Source organism: Drosophila ananassae, chromosome XL, assembly GCF_017639315.1.
Source record: "Drosophila ananassae strain 14024-0371.13 chromosome XL, ASM1763931v2, whole genome shotgun sequence".
Classification (NCBI taxonomy): Eukaryota; Metazoa; Arthropoda; class Insecta; order Diptera; family Drosophilidae; genus Drosophila; species Drosophila ananassae.
Genome location: NC_057931.1, coordinates 10215801 through 10238724, shown reverse-complemented (window position 1 = coordinate 10238724; position 22924 = coordinate 10215801). Strand labels below are relative to the sequence as shown.

The 22924-nt window shown below is 44.7% G+C and overlaps 3 protein-coding genes across 4 annotated transcripts; all 3 read right to left on the bottom strand.

Annotated features, from left to right (window-relative positions):
• Positions 1-931: 931 nt before the first annotated feature.
• LOC123257523 (glycine-rich cell wall structural protein-like) lies at positions 932-1603 on the bottom strand. The gene has a single exon (XM_044716980.1). The coding sequence runs from the start codon at positions 1601-1603 to the stop codon at positions 932-934; it is 672 nt and encodes a 223-aa protein (XP_044572915.1).
• A 1183-nt stretch (positions 1604-2786) lies between these two features.
• On the bottom strand, positions 2787-3546 carry LOC116655366 (glycine-rich cell wall structural protein 1.0-like). The gene has a single exon (XM_032453185.1). The coding sequence runs from the start codon at positions 3463-3465 to the stop codon at positions 3073-3075; it is 393 nt and encodes a 130-aa protein (XP_032309076.1). The 5' UTR covers positions 3466-3546; the 3' UTR covers positions 2787-3072.
• A 1313-nt stretch (positions 3547-4859) lies between these two features.
• LOC6504843 (disheveled-associated activator of morphogenesis 1) lies at positions 4860-22924 on the bottom strand. Of its 2 annotated transcripts, none has more exons than XM_001966399.4 (10): positions 22510-22924; positions 10102-11133; positions 8505-9446; positions 8265-8442; positions 7509-8204; positions 7240-7445; positions 7034-7176; positions 6780-6941; positions 6561-6724; positions 4860-6503 (listed from the first exon to the last, which is right to left on the bottom strand). In XM_001966399.4, the coding sequence occupies exons 1-10, from the start codon at positions 22555-22557 to the stop codon at positions 5611-5613; spliced, it is 4464 nt and encodes a 1487-aa protein (XP_001966435.2). In that variant the 5' UTR covers positions 22558-22924; the 3' UTR covers positions 4860-5610. The 2 variants fall into 2 exon arrangements, with proteins under 2 accessions (XP_001966435.2, XP_032309022.1); XM_032453131.2 differs by lacking the exon at positions 22510-22924 and adding an exon at positions 19013-19085.

Below are 22924 nucleotides of genomic sequence, written 5' to 3'. Positions count from 1 at the left end.
AAACGAATTGTGGATCGATTCTCTTCAAATCTGCATCAAAACCTGGAAACGAAATTTTGGATCCCATTTTTTCGATTTTTTTCTGATGGACCCCCTTCGAAAATCAAGAAACCCCATATAGTGGCCCTTGCGAAGGTCATATCTTGGCCAATATCCATCCGATCTTTAAACGGGATACCTTAAACGAATCGTGGATCGATTCTCTTCCAATCTGCATCAAAACCTGGAAACAAAATTTTGGATCCCATTTTTTAAAAATTTTCTGATGGACCCCCTTCAAAACTAAGGAAAATCAAAAAAACCGAAAATATGACCCCCGAGAGGTCAATAGTTTGGCCAATTTGGAAGCAAATCCTGTAGTTACTTCCTTTATTAAAATTCCCAGTGGAAATGTGGTTGCTATCGAAGCATTGGGAAGAAAGTGTTCGATTGGGAATATCGGGGATCGGAGGAGAGCTGGGAGGAAAGCATGAAATCGCTTGTAAATATCTTTCACCCATTGCAAAAGTGGTTTTGGCATTTTGGAACACGTTCGCTTGTTGTTTTTACCTTTTTTTTTTAACTTGTTTACATTTTTTACCAGCCACTTAAATTGTTGGCCAGGGGGGAGTGGGCGTAGGGAGACCCCAAACTGGTTTTTTTTTGCAAATATGTGGGCATGGTCATTATTAAATTTTGCGAAAATCCAGCAGCTCTGGATGGTTTAAGGAAGAGGTTAAGTTAAGAGTTCAAGTTAAAAAAATATTTAATTCCTACTGGAATATTTAAAAGTAATAAACACATTAACACTTTTACTTTTAGTCACAGCTTCTTGTTTATTTATTTAAATTTTTCACATTTTTTTATATGCATTCCACATTTTTTCCACTTTAATTGCAGTTTAAAATAAAATTAATTTAAAAAAAAAATAGAGGATATCCTTTGGATGAGGCTACCAAGATCCTGCATAGGCATTGGCCGAGGCCTTGGCATAGGCGCCACTGCCCCCTCCTCCACCGCCTCCTGATCCTGCCCAGCTATTGGCACTACTACTGGCCCAGGAGCCGGCACCGCCTCCTCCTCCACCGCCGCCGCCGCCCCACTGGGGTCCTCCGCCACCACCACCGCCATGGTAGCCACCTCCACCACCACCGGGGTATCCTCCACCGCCACCGCCATGGTAGCCACCACCGCCGCCGCCTCCGTAGCCGCCACCTCCTCCGCCGCCCCATCGGTGGCCACCGCCTCCTCCGCTGCTGTAGACAGGTTTCACGACGTAGATGTCAATGGTTTTGCCGCCGCCACCGCCGCCATGGTATCCTCCACCACCGCCGCCATAGTTTCCGCCTCCACCGCCGCCATGGTATCCTCCTCCGCCGTTGTAACCGCCGCCGCCGCCGTGATAGCCACCTCCACCACCGTTGTAACCGCCTCCACCGCCATTGAAACCTCCTCCTCCGCCGCCTCCCCAGCCGAATCCGCCGCCACCGCCACCTCCCCAACCGCCGCCGCCTCCTCCGCCAAACAGAAGCTTCTTCTTGAGGGCCAGCAGGGAGGGCGTGGCTCTATCCACACAGCTGGCCAGGACTAGGAGGCCCAGGGCATACAAATGCCAGTGTTTCATGGTGAGTACTTGTTCTTAGTTCCGGTTTGGGTTTAATGTAATCCTCGTTTTTGTGTTTTTAGATTCGTTCTAACTAGTTCCAGAGCTGGGGTCCAACTAATCATCGGCTGGTGAAGTGCATTTCGTTTTATAAGACCTCCATTGTTAGTGGCGGATGAGCAATGTCGTCATCGATGTGGAATCGGAATCGGATTCTCTCAGGCGATCGGGGGAGTTACTTATACAACAATAATGTAGTTGGCGAATATTAAACATTAATTACTCAATGGGTGACCAAAGTGAAGTCCACTTGGTGGCAAGATGCTCTAATCCAGAGCTATAATCCATAAGCCAAGAACTGAAAAAGAGTAATATCACTCATACGCCCCTTAAGCCAACCGAGTAATTGCTTTTGTGGTTTAAAGTATTTAATATATTTTTGTGGTTAACCCCAGAACAGTAGCCAAGAATTTAAATAGTTTTTAGTTATATATTTTAATTTATTTAGTAAATTGTGTTAAAAAACATCAATCGTAGGCCATGTGGTTCCGGGTATTCAAAGAACCCCTATACCTTCAGTGAGTGCATCAGCAATTATATGCATGACATTTACTGGAAAATCCCTGTTACTCATCTGCCCACTGGGCGGGAACACTGGACACTATACTATTTTTTACTATTTTCACATAAAAGTTATAAATAAATCAAAACTGGAGAAGAACCAGATTGTGAACAGAAACAAAAATCACACGTTAGATAAATCTTTATGAAAAGTGAAACTAGAAAACCAGTAATTTAATATGTAAATATCTAGATATCTAGGAGAATCTAGATAAGAGTATAGAGAATTCGTTTATAAAATAGAAAATGCATTCGATTCGGTGGATTCATTATTAAGTATGTGGGAACGATTCGCATAACTTTATTTTGTTAAAAAATAGCAGAGAAAATTCCCCGATAAATGAAATTGTTGCCTGAAGGAAGTCCCAATTGGAAAAGCGGATGTTTAATGATTTTTTTTTTGCTTTTTCTTCCATTATAGAAAAATTTCCGGTAGTTTGAGAGGGTTTTTTCTCATTTTTGGGGGGCTTTTCTTATTAGTAACGAGTACTTATAGTAACTAGTAACTTGTAACCATCAACTAGTAACCAATAGAACTAGTAGCGAGTAACTGGTAACTAGTTTAAATGAAACTATTATTTGATTTGCAAGAAAAAAATTTATTTATTTAAATTAACAAAAAAATGAACAAGAAAATAATTCTTCTAGTAGAATACACTGGAAGAAAATAGGATAGAGCAGAAGCAAAGACACGAGGAAGTTATAGAAGAGTATTCGATTGTTTTTGGTTAGGAGGTGAGTATTCCTTTTGGAGATTCTAATCGGAGATACTGCATCATATTTGTGTATCCGGAGGGCAGTCAGTGGAGTATTCATTGGTTTGTACGAGGATCTCTTGGGGATTAGCGACTTCTGGGGACTTCTGGGGTTTACCAGCCGCCTCCATGCTTGCCGCCACCACCACCGCCGCCGCCTCCGTGCTTGCCACCTCCACCGCCGCCGCCACCGTGCTTGCCACCGCCTCCGTTTCCGCCACCGCCGCCGCCTCCATGCTTGCCACCGCCACCGTTTCCGCCGCCGCCGCCTCCTCCATTCTTCTGCCAGCCTCCCTGACCGCCGCCGCCGCCTCCTCCTCCTCCGTTCTTCTGCCATCCTCCTTGGCCGCCGCCGCCGCCGCCTCCCTTGCCGCCGCCACCACCGCCTCCTCCGTTCTTCTGCCAGCCGCCCTGGCCGCCACCGCCGCCGCCGCCTCCTTGTCCTCCGGCGGACACAATGGCGAAGATCACTCCGAAGAGGAAGAGAGCTACCAAAGCAAAGCGCATGTTGCTGGTAAGGATATCTGGAGCTGGAAGCTGGAAACTGTAACTATGACTGGAACTGTCTCCGCAGAAACTGATGCTCTAACCCCAATCACAGACGGGCTTATATACCCAGAAATCCCAGATTACAGCCAAGTCATGCTGCCGTCGTGGAGCATAGGAAGCCTCCAAGGCATCCCACCATCAATGCCAAAAGTGCAGCCGATGTGATCTTGATCTTGAGGTGCCAAGACGGCGGCCCACCACATCTCTGCACTTGTGCCGGTTGTGGGTCATTAATTATGCGGTGGTGCAGCGGGTTCTGTCATTTATCATGCGATTTGTTTGTTCAGTTCTTAGCGGTAACTCTTAATTCTAGGGTATTTAGTGTGGTTATACTAATTATAAATGTCTATAAAGCATAAAACTATTTTTTTTAATTATGTTTTTTAAAAATTGTAGAGTTATTTGAACTTTAACTATCGATTTTTGAAGTTTTTGTTCCAGTTTTTCCTATAAACTATTCTATAACGAGTAACTAGTAACTAGTAAGTTGAATCTGATAACCAGTAACTAGAAACTAGTGAATAGTAACAAATAACTAGTAACTAGTAAATAGTAACTAGCAACACGTCCTTTTTCTTTATAAGCCTTCTATAAAACTTACTATTTTCTATACCCAAAAATAGATCTTAAAAAAAATTCCTCACATTAAATTCTTTACAGGGTATACTCTTTTTATAAACCCCTTTTTCAAAGAACGACCTTGAAAGCCCCTTGGCAACAGCAACAGTTCAAGTTAGTGAAGAGAAAGTCACACAACTAGGCAAATGATATATCCAGAAGTCGGGGGAGTATATGGCAACAAACATAAAAACAAATAGAACGTTCGTCTCGAGTGCCAGGCACTTAAATTGAAGTAATTCCACGTGACCTTAGAACCCAGCCTAGCATATCAAACAGAAGTTCCATTAATCACCTTAATGCCCAACCATAATGGTATTTTCACAGAAAGTTAACCTGCTGAGAAGCTAAACTAAAAGGTCTATTTATTTTAATAAAAATAAAAGGTATTATTTAAGCAAATGTTTAATAAATACTTTATCTATTGTCTTTTTAATTAGAAAATATAACTGATTAATTATAAAAGCTTTTTTGAACTTAAAAGTCGGTTTTGGCCAGCTTGAGCCAAGTCTTTTATGCTTTAAACTGGTTTTTTTGTAAAATAAAAATTTCTAATAAAGTTATAGCATACTTTTTGGTTCAATCCAGAGCTTTGAACAGGGCTCACCCTAAAAATTATGCCTCAACAAAAGCATATAATTAAGATACAAAAAACTATTAAAAGAAGCCTAAAAAATACAAAATAATAAAATATAATAAAGAATAATCTGAACCCTTAATAAAAACACAATTCATTTTATTTCATTCACAATAATTGTTTATTATAATTTGTTAATAGTTAGGGTGTAATTTTCAATAGAAGATAGCTTTCTCCATCAGAGTCTCTATCTGTTTTTTAAGTTTTGTATGTTTTATGTTTTATGTATTTTTGTTGTGTCTGTGCTTTGTGTTTTTGTATTATTGTTGTGTTCGATAATGGATCTCGTGCTAAAAAAAACATATATATTGAGAAGAAAACAAACAATATAGATCTTAATTATGAACATGACTTTATGGCAGGCCTCACTCTTGGGGGGCTACGATTGCGCTACGATTGAGATGAATGAGCACGGACAAATCGGTATATATAGTATATAGTTTATAGCTGTTTTAGATGCAAATACAAGCTGTGATAGGTGCTGGCCAATACAGTTTCAAAGGTACACGCTACACATAATGATCGAGATGATCCTTCGATTAGTTCATAACATTTCATTAGACTTTAAATTACAATTACGTTTCGATTTTGTAAAAAATTTGGTTTCATGCTTGCATTAGCCGAGCTTTATCTTTAGATTATGTGCTATATATTTAGATATATATATATATATATAAGTATATATTGTAGGCGTATGAATATTATATAATATAAATAATTACAAAAAGTGTGTCTTTACCATGTATCGGGAAAAAAAAATACTTGCGCGCGATTTTGATTTAAAAAAAAAAAGGATAAGAAACATTTACACTAGGAGGAGCTACGAGGGATTGGGAGGGAGGCGACACCTACTGACGCCGCACGGTGCGCTCCCTCTCCCGGCCACTCTCCTCCCGCTGCAGGCTGCCGTGCCGCGGGGGCGAGGTGTGTCCCGTGGAGCCACTGCCGCCATTCAAAACTCGCGCTTTGCGTGACCTTTTGAACTTGGCCATGTCCTCGCCGAAGACGTCGCCCGTCCGGAGCGCCGATATGAGGTCATCGAACTCGCCAGCCTTGTTGTCACCCTTGCCAGGCGAATCGCCGCTGGAGGAGCCCGACTTCAGGCCCAGATTCTTCGCCACGCTGCTCATCAGCCCGGACTTGTTCTTGCGCTCGATGGTGCGCTTCTTCAGCTCCGCCTCCTGCTTGGCCCGCTTCTCCTCCTCCTCCTGGCGGCGACGGAAGCTCTCGTTGTCGTGCCGCGCCTCCGCAAAGGATCCCAGGAACGAATCGAAGATGCCGAAGAACTCATCCGGCTGCAGCACGGAGCCGTCTTCGCCAAACAGACGAACGGCGCGATCGAAGCGCGTCTTCATGTCCTGGAACTTGTCCTCCAGCTCCGCGAAACGCACCGATGCCTGGGCATGGAACTCCCGCATCACGGGCAGGAACCGATCACCCTGCTGGGCGGGCCCCGAGCTGCGATGGAACTCGATTTCCCGGGCCACATCAGCCAGGCCGGTGCGCAGCATCTGAATGTCCTTGTCCATCTCGCCCAGGGACACCTTGGAGGCCTCGCGCACATGCGGTATATCGTCCTCTAGCTTCAGCAGGTCCTTGAACTTGCGCTCGATCACCTGGACGAGGTAGTGGAGCAGAGTAGTGCCCTTGGCGGCACTCGACTTGGTATCCGCCAGTCGGTTCAGCGAAGCCAAGCGGAAACCAGAGGCATTGCCGCGTGCTCCGCGGTTCATGTAGTTGCCTAGAGGACCAAATATTTGTTAGAAAGGATCGAGGACGGACTATTCTGAGGACTCACCCAAAGCCAGCACCAGTTCCAGGAGTTTACGCAGCCTTCTGGACCTGGCCACCTCGCGGGAGGCCTCCATGACACTGGTAATCCTGGGGATCAGATCATTAACTGTCAGCATGAAGCGCTTCTTGTAGTGGAGGCTCTTCAAACGCTGTTCATAGTGGGGGATCCTGCAGAGAATCGTGGTTAGAATCAAGTCTATTGGGAGGTGAACCAAATACCAACTTGGAAATCTCGTAGAGGAAACGATCTGCCCGCGCCAGAGACTCTATATCCTCGCTGTGCTCGTCCAGCAGGGCGCGCTCCTCCGCCGATGGTGTGAACTTCAGTAGCTGTTCCACCATGTCCAGAGCCAGCTGCTCGTTGCTGTCCATGGAGAGAATGGCTCTGAGGAGATGCACAAAAGGTTTCATTATTACACACAATTTACAAATGGGAACAGTTTCAAAATTTCAACTGAGAGATTGGGGTGGCCCTACTTGGATATCTCCATGTCGCTCATCTTCAGCTTGCTCAGCAGGATGGTGCAGTTCTGGGCGCGACGTCCATCGATGACCGACAATACTTTCTGCTTGGGCTTCTGGCCAGTGACTCTCAGGTCCTCATACGAGCCATCGGTGGTCTGCAAAGGAGGAGGAGAGTGTTAGAAAGGGCATCTTAAGGGAAAGGAGGTCCTTGTCCTTACGGAAACACCATTTTTTTGGTAGGCAGAGAAGAGCTTGTCTATCGATTCCAGTTCCATGTTGTTGTAGAGCTTGCTCTCGTCCAGCTCACTCCACACAGTGCCCTGGAGCTTGGCGTCCGGCAGCTTGGACCAGTTGAAGCTCTTCAGAGGATTGGTGGGCTGTGGCACGTTCTTCTTGGGCATTTCCACCTTTGGTGGCGCCGGAGCTGCAGGATATCAGAGGGAGTTTGTTAAAATAGATGCCGAAGTCTGGAGAAGCCAATACCTACCCATTGTCGGGGCCATGCTCGGTGGTGGGGGCGGTGCTCCCGGACAAGGCGGCGGTGGTGGTGGCAGCATGGCCGGCGCCATGGGCGGTGGTGGTGGCGGCATGGCCTTGAGCATGGGCGGCGGTGGTGGCGGCGAAACGGCGCCATTGCAGCCCGTCAGTCCGGCCACCTTCTGGTCGTCGGGAATGCTGCCCTCGGTCACGAGGCGCTCCAGACGCGCCCGCTCCTGCTGCTCGTTGAGCAGACGGTGCTGCAGATCCTCGGCCTTCATCTCGGCGGTCTGGGCCCGCTGCACCGCCTGCGAATGCTGGGCGGACTCCTTCTCGAGGCGCTCACGCATGCGGGCCAGTCCCGTCTCCAGGTCCTCCTTCTCCTGCATACGCAGATCCAGTTCCTGCTCCTTCTTGGCCAGCCGCGACTGCACATCGAAGTTCTCGCGCTCTAGTTCGTCCGCTCGCTTGCGGGCCTGCGTCAGCTGCTCCTCCTTGACCAGGAGACGCACCAGCTTGGACACATCGATCTGCAGGGGCGCCACGTCCGGGTCGTGGATGGGCGACTCGGCGGCCAGCTTTAGCTGCTTGGTAGGATCATCGGGATCGGGGATGAGGTCGCTGCTGGGACGCTGCTCCACCTGCAGTACTATCTGCTGGACGACGCGGTCGAAGAGGAGCCAGTGCTCCGTACAGTGGCCGGTATCTGTAGGGATTGGGAATCATTTATAAATATTTTAATAAGTAATCCTTGCAGTGTCCTTACAGGGCAGCAGGAGCATGTGCTGGAGCATGGAGAGCATGTGTGGGTAGGCGGGCGAGTGGCTCAGCTTGCGACGCAGCAGCTCGAACATGGAGCCGGCGCTCTTGGTGTCCACATGCTCCTCATTGAAGCGGCGGGCGAACTCCTTCTCATCCTCGGCGCGCACCATCTCAAAGAAGTCCTTTAAAGGGAAACAGAGGATTAGAGGGGAATCCTTTGAAGAAATTCAAGAGGAAATCTTACCAAATGCCTGTCCAAAGTCTCGTTCTCGTGGGTCCTCAGCTTGTCGATGACCGGCTGGATGCCCAGCATGAGGAACTCGTATCTGAGATGCAGCCTGAACTCCAGATTCTCCTGACCCGGCCCGTAGTTCAGGACAGCATTCACGAACGACATGAGCGCCGTCTTCAGATTCACGTTGTCCCGGTAGGCGTAGGTGGACCGGTCCAGATCATTGACGATGCTCTGGAAGCGGGTCCGTTCGGCGGCGAACTCCTGGAAGGTGAGCATGGCCTGCAGCACCTTCCGGTGACCGCCCGGCACCAGGCACACCGCGCCCAGGATCTCCAGGGCGGCGATCTTGGTCCGGATGTTGTCGGCCACCAGGGACCGGGCTATGGTATCGATGGCCGTCGGATGGGCCAGGACATGGGCCCTTCCCATCGAGTTGTTCATCAGTGCCTTGATGCAGCCGATGAGGCTTGTGTGGAGCATGCTGTTGGTCACCCGGATGTCCAGCTGCCGAAGCAGGTTCAGCAGCGCCGGCAGACCATCTAGCTCCACGAACCGCAGCACAAAGCTGTGCGTGGAGGTCCTCAGGGCGGTCTTCAGGGCGTCCACGAAGGCGGCATGGCTGTCCAGACGGTTGCCCAGCTCGTGGCTGGGAGAGTCCTCCGGCGATATATGCAGCTCCTTCAGCTTGCCGATATAGTACTCCGCCGTGGGCGGCATCACGTCCACCGCATCCGGGCCCTCGCCGGTCTCCAGCGGCAGCTTCCGGGAGCAGTAGATCTGCCACTTCTTCTGTGCCGGCAGGCTCAGCATCGCCTCCTTGTTGGGCGCCGTCAGATCGAGTTCTTCGACGAGTTCCGCGAACTTGGAGTCCAGTTCGTCCACGGAGGGCATGGTGGGTGTGAGGGTCTGCAGGGCGCCCTCCACCACGCAGATCTCCGGCGGCTCATCGTCCTGAAAGGGGAGAGTGGATTAGATTAGTGGCTTGAGGTTTGGAGGTTTGGAGTTAACAGTGCATGTCCAATTAGAAGTCTATTCATTGGCTAATCTTTGGTTCTGCTTGAGATCATGGTTATATAACTATGATTCATCCAAGTTTTGTAATATTTCTAGTCATAACTTGAAGATTACAGAGTTCTGTGAAGGTGCTACATTGTCTCTTCAAAAAGTCTCACAAAGAGCAGTGGCATTCTTTGGTTTCCAATATCTTTCTTTTTTTTTTTTGGGTTGTCTGTCCACCTCCGTAACCCTGTCCCTCCTCCCTGGGCTCCGGCTCCAACCCATTCCCATTGCAATTCGAATTTATCGCCTCTCTTATGCAACTTCGTGCACAATTTGACAAATTCGCTGACATGGAGGCGGGGGACCACTTCAAGTTGGAGCTCGGAGGCCTGAAGAGCTGGCTCCGATTTCGATTGGCAATTGGGTCGGTCGGGTGTCCGTCTGTCTGGCTTTCGCACGTGACTTTGTCCAGATTTGCTTTTTTTTTGGGGTTTCAGTTCAATTAGAGTCGAGTAGGGTATCATTCCTAAACGTTAACTTGGCTAAGATGTCTAGACTGAGTCCTCCCATTTGGTCCTTCGAGCCTAGGCTCCTCCCTCTTTCTTACCTTGAAGCAGCCGCACCAGGCTCTTCTCCCCCTGAAGACTGGCATCTTTTTCTTCTGCTGCTGCCTGTAGTGTTTCTGGAGAGGAGTCTCTCTCTCTCCACTACTACCTCCTCCTCCTCCGACGCCGGCTAGACTGCTTAGCGACTTCCGGAAGCCAAGACTATTGGTGTTACTGTTGCAGTTGCTATTCCTGCCGCTGCTGCTGTTGTTGTTGTCGATGTCCTCCTTCAGGCCAAAGGGGTAGCCAAAGGTGTAGCCTAGGATATTGTGGGTGTAGAAGGAACCAGCTCCACTGCCCAGTCCGTTCTCATGGTCGGACTGCGACTGAGACTCCGGCTGCTGGTGTCGATTGGAGTTAATATGCTCGTTGCTGCTGCTGCTGTTGCTCCCACTGATGTTGCTGTTGTCACCAGTCCCGGTGCCGTGCCTTCCACTGTACTGATTCCAGTAGCGATAGAGTCCGTGAAAGCAGTTGTAGTCGCTGAGTAATCCCTTCCAGTGTTCAAAGTCGAACCGCTCCTGGAAGTTGTTCGATGAAGTGTCGCTGCCAGTGTTGTTGCTGTTGCTGTTGTTGCTGCTCTGATTGCCGGCGTTTAAGGGATGACTGTTGATGATGGTGGTGGCACTACCATTACCATTACCATTACTATTAGCACTACCAGTAATGGCCAATGTGGCTGTACTGGCCTGACTTAGGTCGCTGCAGCTGTTCAAGCTGGTGATGGACACCAGACTACTGTTGTTCTTGTTGCCGTTGTAGGCCTTGGAGTTGCTGTTGCTGTTGCTGCCACTGTTGCTGTTGTTGTCACTGGTTATGGTTATTTTGGTCACTCCCACTCCACTGGAACTGGGTGATGGGTCGGCGGGAAGGCCTACTCCTCCATTTATCGTTATACAATTGCCGTTCACGGTGCTCCCCGACTTGGGCTTCTCTAGCGTGCTCTCCGGCGTAGTCTGCAGTATCTCCGTATCCGTGCTGGCACTGTGCGTGTCCGGCTCATTGATGCACACAATGGGGCACGACTGTAGCGTCTGAAAGACAGAGTTAAAGACAAGAATTAGTTACTATTAGAACATTGAATCCCACACACAGTGATTGCAGTCCTCGTTGGCACGACGAGGTGTCTGGCCAGACAAGTGCCCGTCAGGTCTTCAAGTCTGCCAGCCAAGGTGATACCAAAAACCAAACCAAGTCATGGCAAGACAAATGCCATTGCAGTTGCCATTACAGTGAAGGGTGTTGACAAGTCTCCCCAGCACTCTGCCAACACTTTGCCAATTAATTAGGCCCAAAATAAATACTATAATTAAATGGAAAAACAAGGTATTGAAACATCTGTTCTTAGCTCGAAAGAAACCAAACATTTCCCGGCATTTCCAAATCTCCTCAGACTTGACAGTTAGTCGTGGGTTTCTGTTTCTGTTTCTGTTACTGGCAGCGCGTGGGTTTCTTTTTCAAGAAAATCTTTAAAAATAAACCAAAATCTGCATGTAAGCTGTGAGATATGCAACCGAATGAGAATAAAAACTGTCATAAGACCCCCAAAATAAATTCACGTGGGAGAGAGGTACATATACCAAAGACATTACCATATGGACCACCTCCTTGTGGCTTTGTTATGCAAATCTCAGCAGAGTCGAGTTGGGAATTGAGTTGCAATTGCATTACAATTGCAGACCTCATACCAGACACTCCAATCCAGACACACACACACTCCCAAGTAGACTGATGATGATGGCTTATTAATTTGCTTTCATTATCCGATTTGGAAGGGGTATCTCATATCTGGTATTTGGATTGGGTAATCTTTCTTGCTTGCAGATCAATCAATCAGCCATCCAATCAGCCAATCAGCCACTCAGTCACTCAGTCACTCCGCCAAACAGGTTTCCATTTCGGATTCTGGCCACCTAAGGATTATAATTAATGCCCGGCACCAGGCACCAGCACCCGAAGAGTGTTAAAATTTATTGATCTCTTAGCCGGATTGAAGTGTAATTTGGCCAGCTCGGCGAAATACTTTATGGTCATTAACGGTTAAGACTCTCAGTCCCAATCCCAAGGCTGTGGGATTTCTTTCTTCTTAGAGAGTGTCTTCTTAGCGACTCTTCCGAAGACAATCTTTCATTTGAAATGTTAATTCCCGTAATGAAGCACCTGCTCTAGATTCTGAGAAGAATTCTCGCTCTGCTTCGTTTCCCAGCTCTACATTTTTGGGGTTCACCCACTAACCCAGCCACATATAGCCAAGCCCCAGCAGGGGGGGGGGCTGGATCATTTCCGATTTCGTTCCAGTTACCAACTGAAAGCTTGAGTCTCGAATCTTGCAAATTGCAGCCAGCTGCTGTGACAGCCTCTGTCTCGTGTCTCCGTCTTGTCTCTCTGATTCTCCGAATCTCTGAAGCCGCAGAGTCTCTTGTCTCCAATCCGAGCGCCTGCTGTCGTCGCCGTCAAAAATCAGGTCAATGCTTCAGTTTCAGCTTCAGCTCTCGAGCCGTAATCTCCGCCAGACACTCTTTCGACCGACTCTGTGTGGGCCAGGGCTCTGGGGCTAATTAGAGCCACGTTTTCGGCCACAACTACACTAGCCTCTAACTCTAACCATTGAACAAAAATTTTAATCGTCGATTGTCACAAAAATAAACATAAAAAATGTAAAATGTATAAACTTTAGAAACTTCTGTAGGCAGCACCGCGATTGTCCGGATTTCCGAAGCGTAGGGCGACCTTAGCCGAGTCATATTCTACCTTGTGGAAGCCGCACCAGGTGTACAGGAAGTCTGCAATATTCCGCCAGATACCGCCTAAAAGGGTTGGCGTCCTCGGCGGCGGTGGGGCTGGTGGCTCCAGCAGGTGGCACTGGGCTGGGGTGAAGGGCGGCTGGACCTCCTCGTCGGGCGCCTTGTAGATGCGCAGCCGGTGGCCGTACAGGAAGATCCTCTCACTCTGATCCAGGGCGCGCTCCCATTCGATCTGGTGGGAGTACTGTAGGTGGAGGCCCAGACGTGTCCACTTCTTGTTGACAATCTGGCCGACGCTGCTCATCGCCTCCAGGGTCAGTTGAGTCATCTCCGGTTGGGCGGGGAAGCCGGTCACCACCACCCAGTTGTCGGCCTTGATCCGGGCATACGGATCCGGGGGATTGAAGATGCGATAGCACTCGGGTCCTGGGGGCTGATAGACGCTCCAATCGTTCCGGCGCTGCAGCTCCATGAGTCCCACTCGCGGCGGATCATCGATGTGAATTTCTCTCGAAAAGTATGGCATTTTTGGGAATCTATTTTTGGTTTTTTGTTTTTTTCAGATCGAGAGGAAAGAGTTCCGATGATGATTGGAAGGGAACTGATTTTGTTACGAGGGATTTTGGTTGATGAAATGACGAAAGGGTCGAGAGGCACACTAGATTCGAGGAGATTTATTCCAAAATAGAACTGAAATCATGGCCATCTTTGCTTAGAACTAATTTCTTTGATTTATTTCAGTTACCAACACTGGAGAAACAGAGACAATCATTGCTGATCAACACTAGCTGTGAATTTAAAGGCCTAACCAACACTGCCTTAGGTAAGAATTTGCTTTTTTTCTCATTTATTTCCTGAAATACCTCTTCAGGCTATTGCTCTTTAATTTCCTTTCCTCCCAAACATCTTGATGCATTTTTCACACTATTTCAGTTACCAACACTGGAGAAACAGAGACAATCATTGCTGATCAACACTAGCCATGAATTTAAAGGCTTAACCAACACTGCCTTAGTTCAGAATTGGCTTTTTTCACATTTATTTCCGGAAATACCTCTTCAGGCTATTGCTCTTCAATTTCCATTTTGCTCCCAACATCTTGATGCATTTTTCACACTTGCCTCTGCCACGCCCACCCAGCCTGCCCCAAGTGCTTCCGAGTACACCCACCTACCCGGCAATGTAATAACTTCATAATCCAGCCAAAAAAAAAAATAAAAAAGTGAAATGGAAAATGGAAAAATTGCGAATTGCGAATTGCGATTTTCAAAGTGTGGCATGGCAAATGGGTGATGTCGACGCGACACCCCGAGACTCTGTGTGGCAGGAAGTGTTTTATGGCTCAGCTCTCTCTCTCTTTCCCCTCCATTTTTTGGATTAATCCATAATTACCAACCAGCTGCCCTTTTTGCCAAAAAAAAAAAAAACAAAAAAATAAGAAAAATAAAGTGCAAAAAAATCCATCAAGTGGCGCAAACACGGCCAAGCTGCATCCAAAATGAAAATGAAAATGAAAAACTAGTTTTTCCGCATGCCACAAGAAAATAAAGAAAACATGTCGAAAGCCTCGCTGCCTCGCAGCTGCCAGCCAGAAACTTTTCCTTTTTGGCCAAAAAGTCTCAGACATCAACATAAGCTCATCTTTACCCACTTTTTTTCTTTCTTAAGATGGGGAGAGGGGGTTAATTATTGGTGCGTTCAGGTGAGGTGGCCCGGCCGGTGCGGCCTCACTCATACCAGGCATCAATCATACGCAACGTTGGCCGTTGCCGCTTTCCTTGCCGCACAACCACAAAAGACTGCCACTACAGAGTGGCATTTGCAATTGCAATTTTTGCCTCGTCGCACGGTCCAAAAATAGTCATTTTGACCAACTAACCAAAATGGCAATACGATGGAGGGAATTTCACAGGGGCTGGCTAAAAAAGACACATCTCTTGGAGTCTTGGAGGCTCTTGGGTGCTCGACATTTGTGGCATTTCATTTGCAACTGTCGGTTAATTGTCGGCACTTTTCGGAGCATTTTTTAGCAAAAAAAATAGGGTTTCTAAGATATTAGATTATGAATAAATAGTGGGACAATAATAACTTAAAGATTAGATTAGTTTAGGGAATTTGGCGAGAGGAAACTTTTCCGATTCTTATCACTGATAAAATATAATTTCTTTTTTTTGGTTTCTCGAAAGAGACAAACACGGAACCTGCATCCAGGGGATACATGGTTGAGCGGCCACGGATACAGATACAGATACTGGGGAGCGTAAATTGGTTGGCACTATTACTTATTAGCTTCAGTAGCGACAAAACGAAAGCTAAACCCAAGTTAGGGGCAACAATGGCGCTGGACCGTGGCGAAGGTGTTGTAAGGTATTGTTTACAACCAACAACAACTAAAAACTAAAAAAAACAATACAACAAAAGCTTTGAAAATTGAGTTAAACAACAGCCAAGCTAAAAAATACAAAAAACCAAAACAAAAAGTAAATGTAATCGAGTAATCAGGCATGCGGGTGTTAAAATTATATTGCACAAGTCCCCACCACCACTAGTAACTAGTACTAGTAGTGCTAGTCCAACCTTCCTTAGTCCACCCACCTGAATAACAGACCTCCCACCACCCACCCCTCCAATAACTGGCAGAAACTGTAACTGAAACCACCCAACCACTCAGGCACTCAGGCACCTGTAAGGTGCAACAATGTTGCGATTCGAAAGACAATAAAAATTATTTAATCAAGAAACTAAAAGTTAATTAAATAAATTAAATTTTAAGCTCTGGCTTTTATAAGAAAGAGTTCTGAGACCTATAGATCTATAGATTCTTTCAGTTAGTCACTTAGATCTTAGATCTTTTAAATTAAAACCAAAACAAGTACCACTTCTCAAGCCTCTTTTTTAAGCCCCTCTAAATTCATAAAAAATATCTATATCTCTTTCCTGATAAAAAACCAACATGTTCCAGTCCATCGAGTATTAAATAACCCAGATCTTATCCACAACTCAGCCATTTAAGAACCAAAAATATTTAGACATGTCTTGAAAAAATCAGACTCTTGTTTTTTATTTTAGTTTTGGGTTTCCCTGACTTTAGCATTCTGTGTTTTTGGTCTTTATCTCAACTAATTTGGCCCGTTTCCCCTTTTTCGAATATTTTGGCTTCAAAAAATAAAACATAAATCGGAGATACAAGTCGGAGAGTGGCTGCAAGAGACTCATTTACATTTCGGCCAGGTCTTGTCGGTTTCGGTTTCGGTTTCGGTTTTCTTGGCTGCTAAGTTGGTATTTTGGTTTATCTAACTTTTGATATTTCTGGCCGAATAGGCGTCAGTCAGTCCCCTCCTGGCTCCTCCTCCCTCTACTGGCTGAGAATTTATGGCCAAAAGTTCGAGCACCTCGAGCACCATGGTGGGTGCAGCCTCGAACAGTGGAGGACAGTACTGTTGAGGCATAGTTTCCATTTAAATGAACAGAAAATCGGCTTAAATGCCAGACTGGGAGTTGCAACTATGGGGGGGGATATGCAAAAAAAATAAAAAAAATGGGAGAAAAAAAGTGGAAGTGTTTCTACCTCCGATCCAAAACCAAACGATGATCATCTCCTGCTGCGGGCATCTCAACTTTCACTGAATCCCCCAATGAAGTTGTCGTTGTCCGAGGTTTTCGTTGCTTTTTTTTTTATATTTTTTTATATATAATTTTTGTTGTTGGTTTTTTTTTTAGACTTGTGCGGGATACAGGTCCATTGTAATACTAGCAGGTCCAGGTCCCGGCCCTTTCGGTTGATAATCATCTTGACGAACAAGTTGTCCAGTTTGGCGAATTTGCAAAGTGCTTTTTAATTGTGATTACAACGATGAGGGTTATGGAGGTGTTATAGGCCTCTTTGGCTTTTGGACAGCTGCCAAAATGGAAAGCCAGAAGAGTTTTCAAAATCCAAACAAACCAAAACCAACCAAAAACCGAACCAAAAATCTGGGCCTGGCCATTCTGCGACTGACATTTAAAGTTTAAGAGGCCAGGCTAAGAGGCCCCCCCCATCGACCGCATAATTATAGACCAATAATGGGCCTAATTGGCCAAAACAATTAGCAGATGGACAAGGCCTTTTCGGCAGACGGAAGACGAAAGACGGAAGAGTTCTGCCACTCCAATTCCAATTCCAATTCCCATTCCCAAGTGCAGCAATTAATTACCAATATGTGGCATTCTGTGTTTAGTTTTTATTTATGGGCTGGTTAAGTCATACAGGCTCTCACAATGTACAGTGTACACCCCCAAGTGGAAACCAGTTTAGATCTAAATACTACTAGAGTCTAGATCGCTTTTTGCATCATGACATTTATTCCGCATTCTTGCAACTTGCCACTCGAACACAGTGGTTCTTTGTTAGTTTTTATTGGATTTAAATTTCCTTATTATTTTTCTCCAACAATAATAATTTTCTTCTATAACTTCCTCAGCGAATTCCAAAATATCCGACAATTTGTTGGAAAAATTCAAGAGGAACTTGCATTTTTTGGGGGTGGAGGAGGGCACTTGGCACTTGTTCGAATTGTGTCGCTGGATTTTTTATTTCAATTTTAATGGCAGCTTACGTAAAAAAAAAAGAGAAAAAAAAACAAGTAAGACATCGAAGACCTCAACCAGCTTAAAAAGCAACAACAATTGTTGTGCAATTTATCTTTATTTAATTGAACTTTTACTTTCGTCGCTGGTGCGGCTGCCACTGCCCCTGCCACTGCCACTGCCTCAGCGAACGCGTTTCATAAATTGCAAATAATTTTTCAACCAAAATCAACTTGATATCCAGGCGGATCAAGGCAGCACATGATCAGGTATATATATATATATATGTATATGTCCATTATGCTGGGGAGAGAGGTATGCTAATCCGTTAAATCAATTGATGTGCGCCGCGGGCTCTTATAAAAAATCGATATAAATTATTAATTCAAAACAATGCCAAGCTAAAGAGTAACAAATAAAAAACAACAAAATATGTAAAGCCAAAGGGGGAGAAAAAAAGAAGCCGGCTTTTGGAAAGAAAAGTCCAAGAAAACCTCACAAACAAGTTTCTTTTTTTTTTCAGACTTTGCTTTGGCGATTTAATTTGCCTAAATGGAGGTTTGTAATTCAGAGATAGAGTATCTTAAAAGTGAGTCATAGATAGGTCTCTAGTCTAACTTTTCCAAGAGGAACTGCCAAACTTTTCCCATCAATCCCATCACCTTTGGGGGTCAGGACTCCTTGGCCAGATGACTTTTTCTCATTTGGACTCACTTGTTGGGCCTGCCACGTGCCTGGGAAGCTGTTTTTGTGATTTGTGATCCATTGATCGCGCTGATCACCAATCTTTTTCAAGTCGAGAGAGGTGTCGGGTAGAAAGCAAAAGTTGAAAGCAAAACCTCCAAGTATCTTGACCCTCATTAATTCAAGTAAGCCAAGCCATGGCGGTATTCGCAAAAAAAAAAAAAAAAACAAAAAACAAAATCAGAGAGAAAAAAAAGACTAAAGACTGAAGGAAAAACTTGATTATTTACAGTTTCGGTTTTAGTTTCGATTTCAATTTTTCACCGGCAACCGTCCACCGGGGGGGAACTGTATGGGAACTGCAATTAACATACGAAATTTATTTAAATTCAATTTTTATTTTCAAGACAGAGACCAGAGAGGTGACCAGCCGGTTGTTGGACTTCTTGGCGAATGTTTTCACTTTCGTTTGGCATCCGAAAAATCCAAAAAAAAAAAAAAAAACTGAGACTCTGAGACTCTGGGGCTGAGGCTGGGGCATCCGGCCAAGAAACTCTTTACGGTCAACCTGTTTTTTTGGCTGACTGACTGGCCGCTTACCATGATTATTGTGATTATTGGCTGAGGGGCTAAGGGGCTGAGGGGTTGAGGGGGAGACCCCCAAAACACACAAATTGAAAAGACAAAAAATCAACAAAAAAAAAACTCCAAAAATGAAAAGGAAAGTGAAAATGTTTATCGAAACATGGGACTTTGGGGGTGAGGGCGTTTTAAAGGAAAAACAAAGCAGAAGATCGCATAGATCGTGATGCCAAGAGACCCCAACTCTATTGGCCGTAAATTAAGTTGGCAATTTCTCCTCCACCGAAGTGTGGAAAGTTTTTGGCTCGCTGACCCCCTAACCCCTGGCATCCTTTACCTTGTTTCTGCGCGGCGGCGGCCTTATGACTTCCATCTTCTCTCACATCTCCTCAAAGACTGACAGATCTTGACTTGACTTTCGGATAAGATAAGATTCTGCCAAAATAGCAACCTTTCAGATAAGATCTTAATCTCAATGTCTAGATAAAGATACAGATCTGGAGGTGAAGAGTAAACTTTCTCTGGCCATTAAATTCGAAGGCGTAGGTGGCCCGCAAATGGATCGCATTACATGCAGATACTTTTGTATCTTTTTGCCATTAGTTTTGATTAAGTAAGTCGAACCAGACTGCCTCTCCCCCCCCTCCATTCCACATGCAAATCAGCAAAGACAGGAAATTATTACAGAGAGTCCCCCCTCCCCCCACACCAGCAGTCTTCCAGTCTAGTTTTTGGTCATGTGCCATGTGGTTGGTCGAGTCATTCGATTCATTAGCATTACACGGCTTCCGTATTTGGCCTAAAGTTTGAGCCAAAAATCGTATTTGGTCATGGGGGAATAGGCCTGCTAAATGGGTCACAGAGCTTCCCGTTCGAGCCAACCGATCCGTTATCGGGAAGTGACTCCCAACTGGCCTTTGATGTGGTCTACCCGCAGAGTCACCTTGTCTACGATTTCACTACCATATAGATTACAGATACAAGATACTAGATACTAGATTCTAGATACTATCTCCCCGAATGGCGCATTAAGTGCTGATCTTTATGGACGAAGGTCTATAATGTTGCGCCCCACATACCACATACCACATCCCAGTGGCCAGTCGTGCTCTTGAGAATCCAGTCCAGTGGCCTAGGCCAATGTCAGTCACTCAGAATGGGAGTCTTATCCAGCACCGTATCCACCGCCGCCGTAAGCCGGCTTACGTCATAAATATATAACGATATAACGATCGAAAGACCCACTACCAGACAACATATCGCTGGAAAAAACAGCCGCCAGACGAGACGAACCAGTTTGGTGGCAAGATGCAGTTGCAGCAGTTTCAGATGCAGATGCAGATACAAATGCATTATGCAACTGGCCAAGATCCCCCCAATTGCGGTGAAAGCCTGGCCAAGAAGATCCCGCTCCAATCTGGCCAAAATTCTAGCACACTTTGCGGTTCTTTGACGTCAGAACGGAACTCTATCCGTTAATCGATTCAAAACCTGTCCGGAGTTAAGGATTAAATAAAGTCTTTAAATATTAAATAATATTTAATGATTCATGGGATAATTATTTAAAGGCAAGGTGTCTGTCAGGGCCTGTCTGTAATTGCTGGACAAAGTCATGGAAACAATTATTTCAAGAGGCCAGTGTGAAAAAGTGGACAAGACAAGTGTCGAGGCACATTCCTAGCCCCCTCAGAACTTCCAGGCCAAGCCCGTAGAATGTCAACTTAGCGAAAGTGGCCAGGAAATGTATATTAATTTATTTTCTGTTTTCTGTTTCAGTGAGCTGCCCTCGGGGGGGGTCTACGGGTTCAGTAGAGCGTAGGACAAGTGATCTATACCCGATATACCTGCGATTATTATGACATTTGCCATTAAAAAGGCAGAAAGGTGTTGTGTCATTCGAGTTGGGTGTTAAAAAAATGCCATTATTATTCAACCTTGGCAGTTCGAATTGTTCTATTTATAATTATTGCTCTTTTGGGATTTCATTTAAATAAAATATTCCAATTAATCATAATCAGTTTAAAGGAACTATAACTATTTCTATAAGCATTTCTACACTCGAACAAATGGGAGGCACCTCAAAACCATTGGCAATTAATTATTATTTCTTAAATACACTTGGAGCTACCGCTGCACTCTTTTCTGTTTGTTTTTCTATTTAATTTTTTCAGTTTTCTCGGCTTTTTGTTTGATTTTTAATGTTTGCGCCATTTCATCAGCTCATTCAATTGAAGCTCATTCAGTCTTTGGCCACTCAATCAAGAGGGGGCAGAGGCAGATTGGAAGGGGGGAGGGCACTCTTGTGGCAAGGGGAGCTTGTATTTTCAAAAAAAAAAAAATACTACAAAAAAAAAAAATAACAAAAAGAGAGGGCACTTAATTTTTTTTCCATTGGGGCGCACATTTCACTTTCATTTCTCCACAATCAAAAATGCGTCGATTCAATCGAGAGGGGGATGCGGAGGAGCCAGGGGGGCCAGTGGCAAGTGCCAGAGCCAGGGGGGGGAGCTACTGGGAAAACTGAGGCGCAAAAATTTCAATTTCATTTTATTTATGAGCGGCCAGGCGACACTTTTGAATGCAAATGACGCTAATTTGTTGGTCAGGTGAGAGCGGACTCAGACTCGGACTTGGACTCTCTCCTACCTGTGCCTCTACCTCTTCCTCTTCTACTCCCCCCACCTTTACCCCCTTGGTGATAAAAAAAAAAACAGAAATATTAAAAAATTGCGGAAAACTCTTAAGTGCAGAAAATATGAATGGCTATATTTCCATTTCATTTAAGTTATGGCTTCAACATTAGACTACTGGTGGCATTTAGCTTTTTAAATTAAGAGCTGCGATTAGAGGCTCTTTAACATTTTTAATATTAGTTTTCAGCTTATTATGGCTTTAAAAATTTGTTTTATAATTCATTTACTTTTAAGCTCTTTATAAATTATTTTAATAAGCAAGTTAAGTAATAAAAGAGTCTGTTTAAAGATGAGGTCTAATAATGTGAGATATTTATGATTTAATAAAAATCTTTATAGTTATTTTATTTGTTTAAATATTGAATATTAAAAATTTAAATCATTACTACATACTTTTCCCCAAAAAAATTGATTTTTAAACTCATTTGGAAAGCAGATTTTGTAAAAGGAATAATAATTACAAGAAACTAGTAACTAATAACTAAGAACTAGTAACTAGTAACTAGTAACGAATAACTAGAAGCTTGTAACTAGTGACTTGAAACTTTTTATGGTTCTATGATTCTTTCTAATTCTTTTCTCTTCCTTACGAACATTTAATCCTTTTAAAATGATAGTACAATTACTACAAAATATTATTACTAATAGTTTTTTAAGAAAAATCTAAGAAAAGGTTCAAATTCCTTGCAAAATACCTTCCCAAGATAATTCGAAAACCATACTCTGGTAGAGGTTACAAAATCTGTCAGTTAAGGAATTTTTGTACAATACTTAAAGTGCCATTAAAAAGGTTACAACAGAGAGAGAAATAAATGAAAAATATGATAAATAATATAACTAAACAAAAATGACTATATTTAATTGAGAAAGAGTCTGTTTAAAAGATTCTCTAATAAACTAAATATATATTTCATAAAAAATATATAAATAAACTATTTAAAATGCATTAAACATCACGAAATTTTCCGCCCAGTGCACAGGCATTAGTAACAGCAGATTAACCGAAACCAATTCGTGTGAAAAAATGCACTCTTTTGTGGTTCATGTGGATCACGACCCAGAGACCCAGAGAAGATGGATGGATGGAAGCCACCACTGCTCGGCGTATTCTACAGATTCGTTTTCAATCTCTGGCACTCACCGTGTTGATCTTCTCCATGAAGACGCTCATTTGGTTCTTGGACGACATGATATATAGCAGAAGATCGAAGAACTATAGCTGCCCCACCACCGAACACATCACGCACCACACGACACACTCACACCCAGGGCACTTGAGCGTTTAATGGATGCGGCGGATGATAAAAAAAATCAATAAAAAAAAATAAATATATATTTAAATATATATTTAGTTTATAATTATAAACTAAAACTGTCTCAATGTTCTCTCAACCGAAGAAAGCACACGCGCGCGCGTTTTCCAATTTTTTGAATTCAAGATTTCAGTTTTGAAGATTTGTTTCCAGTTCAGTTCAGTTTATTTTTTTCCAGTTCAGCCCGGCGAGTCGCGTGCGTTCTTATCGACGGCCAGCAGCGCATTGAAACTGAACGCTGGA